Source organism: Lathyrus oleraceus, chromosome 2 (assembly GCF_024323335.1).
Source record: "Lathyrus oleraceus cultivar Zhongwan6 chromosome 2, CAAS_Psat_ZW6_1.0, whole genome shotgun sequence".
Lineage (NCBI taxonomy): Eukaryota > Viridiplantae > Streptophyta > Magnoliopsida > Fabales > Fabaceae > Lathyrus > Lathyrus oleraceus.
Genome location: NC_066580.1, coordinates 47,547,512 through 47,558,484, shown reverse-complemented (window position 1 = coordinate 47,558,484; position 10,973 = coordinate 47,547,512). Strand labels below are relative to the sequence as shown.

Here is a 10,973-nt window from a genome sequence, read left to right as displayed (position 1 = left end):
TTTGACACCCGTTTCTACACTCTTTGGTCTGCTCTTTGGAGTTTTTACAGTACGCTTTGCTAACAGGTCGTATGCGAATATCCTTTCTGTCAGGCTTAGAGTACTCTTCTCCGCAGTATGTTGTTGTTGAATTGGTTAACTCATTCTCAGGCCAAGCTTCAGATGCAATCACATCATTGTTAATTTGTGCTTCGTGCATTACAGTCCCACTGTTGGGTTGAGTGTCAGAGAAAACCACCTCACTGTTCAGTTGTTTCTGTCCTTCATAATCTTCCCATGTTTTCATATCTGGTACACAATGCCCCTGATAGAAAATGAAGATTGTAGCATTATGCAGTTCACGTTTCTGGTTAATAATGAGAATTAGAAGACGACAATGGTTGTTCCGAGCCAACTCTGTGGTTCTCATCCTACGTCGGCCACTGATTGACCATTTGGAGTCTGCAACTTAAATCACTCTGCTTTGTATGCAGATAACATATTTTCTTCATCGGGTAGGTGATGGCAAACTGTCAGGAGTGAGCTAAGAGAATTCATCTTCATGTAAGGACAAGATGCGCAACCACCATGAATGGAACAACCCTCCCCGCTAGTTACTCCTGGTACAACAGGAGGTATGATATCACTGACTTCAACTGAATTTAGACTAGAAGTTGTTTTCGAGATTGAGTCTGATGAAACTGGAAACATAATTTCAACAGTAACTTTTGCTCCATGAGAAGAGGATTTTGCAGGCTCTAACAGACTACAAACTACTGCCACAATTGCAGTCACCATCCCAGATTCTGTTCCTAAAACAAATTGAAGATGGTCATCAATGTTTCTATCCAAAGATTCTTGAACCCTGTCTTTTATGAAATCCAATATATTCTGGGTGGACCCTACTACTCCCATTCCTCTTCTTTTTGCTTCCATTGCCAATGAAAACATCTCTCCAGGTACCTCAAGATGGGCAGTAAGGAATGCATCACAATACATTTCTTTTATCGAATCCACAACTTCATGGCCAAATAGGTGATGAACAATGCATGATCCATCCTGATAAAAGTAAAGTCGTGGTAGTAAGGATTTAATAGAGTCTGCATTGTGCTCAGGATGTATCGCAGCAATCTCTTCATCGGTCATTACTGCCATCTGTTAGAACAATTCTACAATATTTGCACCCATGTAAGAATCAGGCCCATAATATATGCTCAAATCTGGCACTTGGGCAAATGCCTGTAGAATAGTCTGGATAACGTTTGATGAGGTACAGGTTATTGTTGGCACAAGCTCATGAGCATATGCCTTTGTCTCTAACTTAGTGTTAATGTATATGACATGCAAAGAAGTAGACCTAGAAGTTGGCTCAAGATACTCCATATAAGTAGAGGTAGCTGCAGCATCAGCCAGTGAACAACCAATACGCTCATTTGACATTCTATAAACATCGACCTCATTGAAACCGGCTTGATCAAGGATGGCGCGCACATTTTCCGACATAAAGTCCACACCTAGCACTGTTATGGATTTGCATCCAGCTTTTGCCATATTTAGCTCCAGTAGTCTTTTAAGCTCGAATTAACAATATTTCTTCGATTAATATCAGAAAGTTCAGAAGCAGAGAAATTGTTCACAAGATTTGGTTTCTCATTTTGAGTTTCGCCGCACAAATCAAACGATGGTACTGAGAAAACACCAAGAGATGGCTCTTCAATATGTTTGAATTAATCATTCTAATCTTGTTCCACAACATCAGTTTCCACGTCATCATCAAGTGGAAAATAAAAAACAACAACATCACCAAGAATCTCCTCCGACACACCGTTAAAATTGTTGTCGAAAAACCAACAGTTCTTCATATTAACATTATCCGGAACTGAACTGGAAGTTTAAACGGCAGCGGCGATTTGGTGCGGTATACGGTTACCGACGGTAGCATGGATGAAGCACTTTGGCATTCATGGACTTATGTTAGAACTCACTTTGAGTCTTCTTCCTCCCCTAATAGGTGCATCTACAGTCCTTGACTGCATAAGGGCTGTCAAATGATCAATCTCAGACCTGGTGAAAGTCTTCTGCTTTAACAGTTTCTCAAGTTCAATTAATCCACCTTGATCTGAGTCAGAACAATTAATTTGAAGATTACTTTCACCAACTGCTCCTTGCTGATTTCCAGGAGATTCATTAGCAACTTGTCTAGCTTCTTCTTGAGGACTGTCCTGCCAGTAACTTCAGTAATATTTCCACTCCTCCAGGTTGAATTGTTGAGTTCCAGAATCCCTCAGCACTGCTGGAGAGATTTTTCAATGTTCCTGTCAATAAACTTTCAACTACAATTTCCATTTTCAAACCAATTCGCAACTGCTCCCAAAGCACGGCTACTACTCCTTCAGTTGAAAATATTTTGGAACCAACGTAACCTTTTTCACCACCTTGAGAGACATCATATATAGTCTTTGCAGCGACAATTCCCGTTTTTCCTTCCATAAGCCATCACAATAATTACAAGCTCATCACCTTTGTTTCTGTTTGAAGTTATTACAACCGGATTCTCCTTTATGATCTTGCTCTCCTGTACCATGAGCATGGCATCCATCAAGTATACTAGACTTATCACTTTGTTTCTGTAACTGGCCAGAGAGGGTAGTAACAATAGGAATTTTGGAAGCACCAAGAGTCATACTGAGCTCATTTGTTGTAGGTACTACAACTGGAACAGTAGACAAACTACATGGCATCCCTCTGTCTGAGTTTTTCTTCTACAGAAGCCCGAGCATCATTGTCGGATGATTTATTCAAGTCCTTTTCTTTTTCTAAAGCAACTATCTTAGAATTATCAAAATGATTTACATCAACAAAGCTATGACTAGTGTCAGTCGTGTCACTTCCAGAGGAACTTCCAACTTCTTTTCTGATAGAATTGCGTGCAGGGGTGGGTATGCTAGAGATTCCATATTGAACAGAAGGAGTAGTTCCAACTCGGCCAATTGACATCTGAGGCAAAGCAGGAAGTGTTCCAAACGGATTTGTAATGGGTGCTGCTTGTGCAACCACATAATTCTGGGGAACAGGCTGAAGTCCAAAATTATTCCGACCAAACATGCCTGGAGTCCCACCGAAGCTACTTGCACCAGCAGGTTGCGTCTGGCCAAAGTTACTAAAGGAAAAGGCACCACTTGACTGAGTAGGTTGCGCAGATTGGAATGGTGTTGACATTGACGGCGCTGTTTGACCAAAACCTGTCATAGCATTGGACGTGAGTGGTGCGCTGTTGACGTTGAAGAACCAAAAGCCGATGAACTGAAAGCAGGAGCTGAAGTTCCAAATCCAGAAGAAAATGTTGAAGTCTTTGGTGCAAATGGGTTAGAATTAGGTGTTGTGCTAGAGAAAAGATTGGCTGATGATTGACCAAATACAGGTGATGGAGAAAAGGCATTTGTTTGTGTCGTAGATGAATTAAAGCCTGCCATACCAGTTGGCTGTGGTGCAGAGGCAAGTGGTCCTCCTTTATCTCCCAATTGATAGTCCTCCCATCTTAGCTCCTTTGCAACCAGTTCACATTCCTTCCTGATTTTGGAGATGGGTTGGATTTTGTCCAAATGCTAATTTTTGTAAATTATGTATGTTTTTTTTGGATAATCTTATGATTTGCAATGATTGAAAATTGGTGTTTCTTGTAGCAAGACAAAGATCTCTCTTTGCATCTTAGAAACTTCAAGTATTCATGTGATGAGATGTTTTTTGATTATAAGTTATTCATATGCCATGTACATGGATGATTATGATTGAATGAATGAACGAAGGAATCGAACTATGAACGAGTATGTGGAAATTCTTGAATATGAATGGAATTTTTTTCAATGTGAATGAAGAAAATATGAATGTAAATTTGGAATGTGAAAAATGTAAAAAATATGAAATAGTAAACATGAACATGAATGAAGAAAGAATGCAAACGAGTGATTGATGGGGAAAAATCTTCAGGGCCAAAATCGGGGTATGACAAATGTTGAAGTTCTTGCACACCTCCTTCATTATTTTGTTATTGAGATTAGAACCATTATCAGTAATGATTCTTTTGGGAACCCCATAACGACAAATGATTTCTTTCTTAATGAATCGGGCAACCACATGTCTGGTGACCTTTGTAAATGATGCTACTTCGACCCACTTGGTGAAATAATCGATGGCAACAACGATGAAGCGATGCCCATTGGAAGCAGTCGGCTCAATCTTTCCAATTATATCAATGCCCCACATAGAAAACGGCCACGGTGAAGACATCACATTCAGAGGAATTGGCGGCACATGCACCTTATCAGCATAAATCTGGCATTTATGACACTTCCGAGCATATTTGAAACAATCAGATTCCATGGTCATCCAGTAATAACCTGTAACACCCTTCTAAATACCCCAAATATTATAATTTAAAATAACAATACATTCATCAGAGTAATTATGCCCCGAAGGGTGTCACACAATCATTTCACCACAATTATCAAAATGTCCTGTCATGCTCATTTATTAAATCAAAATAAGGTTCTTTTGCATAATTCGCAGCGGAATAAAATCCAACATCAATGTAAAGCATGTAACACGATACATGTAAATCATTCAACAACCAATATCAAATTAATTAAAACATCCCCTCCCGATGTTACATCTATCAGAGCATGACCCGCTAAAGACGACATTAGACTTCAAAAATAGCTTCTACTCAACTCACTGCTTGTTACCTGAAAAATAGTTGTAAGGGTGAGTTCCTCAATCAATGTAATAGGCATTATACAACATTATGTAATGTTAAGTAGATAACGCAACAATTCACCATAACCAGACTACACACTCCATAACGGCAGTATTAACTCCAACATCATACTCAATAATAATATATATCATATGTATAATTTTCAACCCATATTCAACACCAACAACACAACACAACGATTTACTCACTAATTCCTCACAATGGGAATTAGCTACAGCCCCACAGGCTATGCCATGCATTCACTATGCAATGAGACTCCATGAAATGCGGTACCGACTCTTCTTGAACATACAGTTCAAGCTCACCGATCCCTCCGGATACGGCTACTAAGCTCACTAGTCCCACTCATTGAGATCTAATGACTCACTCACTAATTCCTCACCATGGGAATTAGCTACAGCCCCGAAGGCTAGACTATGCAAGCTAATCATCTAGCATGCAAACATCAACAACAATTATCACAACAATTCACTCACTAATTCCTCACAATGGGAATTAGCTACAGCCCCAAAGGCTAGAACATGCCTGCTAATCACCTAGCAATGCAACAACAACAACAATTCAAGAATAGACATAAGCTCACACTCTAAGCCATAAAACAGTCTATTTCACCAATGCATACATAACTGATACATTCACAGCATCATGCATATCCACACATGTCATCAACACATTATCACAAGAGCACATCATCTCATGCCATATAATTAAATCATAGTATTAGCACACTCTACTAATACCTACGCTACTCAAAACAACGGGAAATGATCCCTACAATATCATACCTCAGCTAAGTACATCACTCAGCCTAAACAACCAAAAACTGCATAACAACAGCACAGAAAAATCACAATTCTGCCCATACGCGTATTGCCTCTGCCATACGCGTATTGCCCAAACCTGGCCAAACCCATACGCGTAATGCCCACTCTCATACGCGTATTGCGCATTTCCTCGCCCAACTCATACGCGTATCACCTATTCCATACGCGTATGCTACGCGTAACAATCTCCCCTTACGCGTACCAACAGAGACCAATTTACGTTCAAAATGTCATCTTTTTCTCCCATACGCGTAAGGCCTCCTCCATACGCGTACCAGCCAGCTCATACGCGTATTGCCTAGTGCCATACGCGTATGACCAGAAACCAGAACTCTCAGATCCGCTATGGCTTTCTCTGCTACGAGATCTGCCAATTCAACCTTCCACAGTCCAGTTTTTCTCAATAATTCCTTCCTATTGTCTACCACAAAACAGATCCTATTCGAATTCACGAAGTCAAACATTTCCACATCTAAATCCTACGAATTTCCTCAATTATAACTCATTTCCGTTCATCAATTATTTTCACAAGTTCATCATAATCATCCAATTCAAAGGATAAATCGAAGGTCTATCACTACCCATGACATATTCTCATATAATACCCTTTAATCAACGATAAACCCCCCTTACCTGAGTAATCCGGCAAATTCCGCAGCTTCAAGCTCCTCCTCTTCTCTTGCTCTGCCTTTTGCCCTTTCTGCCTCTTTTCCCTTTTCACGTGAAAACCTTTTTCCAAAAAATTGGGACTTTTTATTATTCCAACTTATATACTCCAATAATATTATTCCACTAAATAATTATCCCAATAATTATTATTCCAAAATAATAATAATAATTCAAATATTCTAATTAAATTAATAAACATATTATTAATTTAATTTAAATAAATACATATTATTATCGGGGTGTTACAACTCTCCCCCACTAAAAGAGTTTTCGTCCTCGAAAACATACCTCAAGCGAACAACTCCGGATAAGACTCCTTCATCTGACTCTCGAGTTCCCAAGTCACATTGCCACCTGCTGGTCCTCCCCAAGCTACCTTCACCAAGGCAATCTCTTTACCCCGCAACCGTTTCAACTCTCGATCCTCAATCCTCATAGGTGATGTTTCAACAGTCAGGTTATCTCTCACCTGTACATCATCTACTTGGACAACATGCGACGGATCATGAATGTATCTCCTCAACTGAGACACATGAAAAACATCATGCAAATTCGCAAGCGACGGTGGTAAAGCGATACGATAGGCTACCTCTCCTATCCTCTCCAAAATCTGATAAGGACCAATAAATCGAGGTGTCAACTTCTTCGACTTCAAAGCCCGACCAACACCAGTTATCGGAGTAACACGAAGAAACACATGATCTCCCTCTTGGAACTCAAGTGACTTCCTCCTCTTATCATGATAACTCTTCTGACGACTCTGAGCAATTCTCATCTTCTCCTGAATCATCTTAATCTTTTCCGTAGTTTGTTGAACAATTTCCGGTCCAACCACAGTACCCTCACCGGACTCATACCAACATAAAGGCGTCCGACATCTCCTACCATACAAAGCTTCAAACGGTGCCATACCAATACTCGAATGAAAACTATTGTTGTAGGTAAACTCAATCAAAGGCAAATAACAATCCCAAGCACCTCCATTCTCCAAAACACACGCTCTCAAAAGATCCTCTAATGACTGAATCGTCCTCTCAGTCTGACCATCAGTCTGCGGATGATATGCAGAACTCAACCTCAGCTTAGTTCCCAAAGCCCTCTGCAAACCTTCCCAGAACTTCGATGTAAATCTAGGATCTCTGTCCGAAACAATACTAGACGGAATACCATGCAAACTTACAACCTTCTCAATATACAACTCAGCCAACCTCTCTAACGGATAATCCATTCTGATCGGAATGAAATGAGCCGACTTCGTCAATCTATCAACAATCACCCAAATAGCCTCAAAATTCTTACTTGTTCTCGGCAACCCAGAAACAAAATCCATACTGATACTATCCCACTTCCACTCTGGAATAGCCAACGGTTGCATTAGTCCAGACGGCTTCTGATGCTCAATCTTTGACTTCTGACAAGTCAAACAGGAATAAACAAAACTCGCAATTTCTTTCTTCATTCCCGGCCACCAAAACAACTTTTTCAAATCATGATACATTTTCGTAGCTCCAGGATGAATACTCAAACCACTACGATGTCCTTCTTCAAGAATACTCTTCTTAAGCTCAGTAACATCCGGAATACACACCCGACTACCAAATTTCAAAACACCATTCTCATCAACTCGGAATTCACCACCCTGACCTTGATTCACTAAAGTCAACTTATCCACCAAAAGCATATCAGATTTCTGACCCTCTCTAATCTCATCCAGAATACTACTCGTTAACTTCAACATTCCCAGTTTAACACTATTGTGAGTACTTTCACACACCAAACTCAAATCTCTAAACTGCTCAATTAAATCCAATTCTTTAACCATTAACATAGACATATGCAATGATTTCCTACTCAATGCGTCAGCCACTACATTTGCTTTACCCGGATGGTAATTCAAACCAAAATCATAATCCTTCAGAAATTCTAACCATCTCCTCTGTCTCATATTTAGCTCTTTCTGATCAAACAAATACTTCAAACTCTTATGATCACTGAAAACCTCAAATCTTGATCCGTACAAATAATGCCTCCACAACTTCAGAACAAACACCACAGCTGCCAACTCTAAATCATGTGTCGGATAGTTCCTCTCATGAACCCTTAGCTGTCTCGAAGCATAAGCTATAACCTGCTTATTCTGCATCAACACACCACCTAAACCCAACAATGAAGCATCACAATAAACCTCGAATAGTTCCGACGAACTCGGTAATATCAGAATAGGAGCAGTAGTTAACCTTCTCTTTAACTCTTGGAAACCTTCTTCACATTTTGAATCCCAAACAAACGCTTGCCCCTTTCTAGTCAACATTGTCAACGGTAACGCCAACTTAGAGAATCCCTCAATAAACTTCCTATAATAACCTGCCAGTCCAAGAAAACTTCTTATTTCAGAAACTGACTTCGGAGCTTCCCACTTAGATACCGCTTCTATCTTAGAAGGATCAACAGCAACACCACCTCTTGAAATCACATGACCAAGAAAACTAACTTCTTCCAACCAAAATTCACATTTAGACAGTTTAGCAAATAACTTCTTTTCTCGTAGAACTCCCAAAACCACTCTCAAATGCTCAGCATGCTCTTCTTCAGATTTCGAATACACCAAAATGTCATCAATAAACACCACCACAAACTGATCTAGGTACGGATGGAAAATCCTATTCATATACTCCATAAATACTCCAGGCGCATTAGTCACACCAAAAGGCATTACGGAATACTCATAATGTCCATACCTTGTTCTGAAAGCAGTCTTCTGAATATCTTCAGTTTTCACACGTATCTGATGATACCCAGATCTCAAGTCTATTTTGCTGAACACACAAGCACCAACCAATTGATCCATTAAATCATCAATCCTCGGTAAAGGATACCGATTCTTGATCGTCACTTTATTCAGTTGCCTGTAGTCCACACACAACCTCATAGTACCTTCTTTCTTCTTAACCAATAACACTGGTGCACCCCACGGTGACACACTCGGACGAATAAATTTCTTATCCAACAGATCTTCCAACTGACTCTTCAATTCAGCTAACTCAACAGCAGACATACGATATGGAGCCATCGATATCGGTCTAGTACCAGGTACTAAATCAATTGAGAACTCAACTTCACGCTCTGGCGGTAATTCATTCACTTCTTCCGGAAACACATCAGGAAAATCACACACCACAGCTAGATCGCCAATCACCAGTTTATCTTTAGCCTCCAAAGTTGCTAACAGCATAAACAACTCTGCCCCATCAGCTACTTCCTCATTCACTTGCCTTGCCGATAGAAACAAACTCTTTCCTTCCTCAGTCTCAGGAAATATCACAGTCTTATCAAAACAGTTGATAGAAACCCGGTTAAACACCAACCAGTTCATACCCAAGATAACATCAATCTGCACTAATGGAAGACACACAAGGTCTATCCCAAAATCTCTACCAAAAATATTCAAAGGACAACTCAAAAAAACCGAAGTAGTAGTCACTGAACCCTTCGCAGGAGTATCAATCACCATACTTCCATGCATCTCAGATATTTCTAACTTAAGCTTCACAGCACAATCCAACGATATAAAAGAATGAGTAGCGCCTGTGTCAATAATAGCTACAAGAGGAAAGCCATTAATATAACACGTACCTCGGATCAACCGATCATCTGCAGAAGTCTCAGAACCCGATAAAGCAAAGACCTTGCCTCCTGACTGATTCTCTTTCTTCGGCTTAGGACACTGTGGACTGATATGACCCAACTCTCCACAGTTGAAACAAGTGACAGTCTTCAACCGGCACTCTGCAGCCAAGTGACCACCTTTACCACACTTGAAACACTTCATAGCAGCACTGGTACACTCGTGAACACGATGTCCAGCCCGACCACATCTGTAACACTTAACAGGAGCACTAGAGTCTCCCCCACTAGGCCTCTTCATCCCACTCTGACTCTGAAAACCTTTGCCAGCTGCATACGGTTTTCCACGATCGTTCTGGTTCTTACCTTTCCTATCAACCCTTTGCTGATAGCTCTCTGCTCTAGCCTTGGAATCCTGTTCAAAAATCCTGCAACAGTCAACCAAGTCGGAAAACACTCTGATCCGCTGATATCCAATAGCCTGCTTGATCTCGGGACGCAGCCCGTTCTCAAACTTCACACACTTTGAAAATTCTCCCGCAGCCTCACTATAGGGAGTATAATACTTCGACAGTTCTGTAAACTTAGCAGCATACTCCGTAACAGACTTGTTACCCTGCTTCAATTCCAAAAATTCTATCTCTTTCTTCCCTCTAACATCCTTTGGAAAATACTTCCTCAGGAATCTCTCTCTGAACACAGCCCAAGAGATCTCAGCATTACCAGCAGTTTCTAACTCAGTGCGGGTAGCAACCCACCAATCATCAGCTTCCTCTGACAGCATATGTGTACCGAACCTGACCTTCTGGTTATCAGCACACTCAGTTACTCTGAAGATTCTCTCAATCTCCTTCAACCACCTCTGAGCACCATCTGGGTCGTATGCTCCCTTGAACATTGGAGGATTGTTCTTCTGGAACTCACTCAGTTGACGAGCAGCTCCCATTCCCATAACATTTGGATTCCCTCCAAGTACTCCAGCCAGCATACCCAGAGCTTCAGCAATCGCAGCATCATCTCTACCTCTTCCAGCCATCTCTATTCTGAAACCCAAACAAGCTAAACAATAAGTACTGATAGGGTTACACAACACCTATCCCGTA

The 10,973-nt window shown here is 40.7% G+C and overlaps 3 protein-coding genes across 3 annotated transcripts; all 3 read right to left on the bottom strand.

Annotated features, from left to right (window-relative positions):
* Positions 1-272: 272 nt before the first annotated feature.
* On the bottom strand, positions 273-1,891 carry LOC127118028 (quinolinate synthase, chloroplastic). The gene has a single exon (XM_051048161.1). The coding sequence runs from the start codon at positions 1,132-1,134 to the stop codon at positions 454-456; it is 681 nt and encodes a 226-aa protein (XP_050904118.1). The 5' UTR covers positions 1,135-1,891; the 3' UTR covers positions 273-453.
* An 818-nt stretch (positions 1,892-2,709) lies between these two features.
* Positions 2,710-3,228, bottom strand: LOC127121873 (nuclear pore complex protein NUP98A-like). The gene has a single exon (XM_051052304.1). It carries the CDS (start codon positions 3,226-3,228, stop codon positions 2,710-2,712), a length of 519 nt encoding a protein of 172 aa, XP_050908261.1.
* Positions 3,229-4,480: 1,252 nt separating this feature from the next.
* On the bottom strand, positions 4,481-10,719 carry LOC127118027 (uncharacterized). Its single transcript, XM_051048160.1, has 2 exons — positions 9,880-10,719; positions 4,481-4,721 (listed from the first exon to the last, which is right to left on the bottom strand). The coding sequence occupies exons 1-2, from the start codon at positions 10,652-10,654 to the stop codon at positions 4,708-4,710; spliced, it is 789 nt and encodes a 262-aa protein (XP_050904117.1). The 5' UTR covers positions 10,655-10,719; the 3' UTR covers positions 4,481-4,707.
* Between the last annotated feature and the right edge of the window lie 254 nt (positions 10,720-10,973).

Excerpts from the sequence above, each read along its gene's own strand:
- LOC127118028 (XM_051048161.1), bottom strand. The coding sequence starts at position 1,134 with ATGGCAGTAATGACCGATGAAGAGATTGCTGCGATACATCCTGAGCAC.
- LOC127118027 (XM_051048160.1), bottom strand. The coding sequence starts at position 10,654 with ATGCTGTCAGAGGAAGCTGATGATTGGTGGGTTGCTACCCGCACTGAG.
- LOC127121873 (XM_051052304.1), bottom strand. The coding sequence starts at position 3,228 with ATGACAGGTTTTGGTCAAACAGCGCCGTCAATGTCAACACCATTCCAA.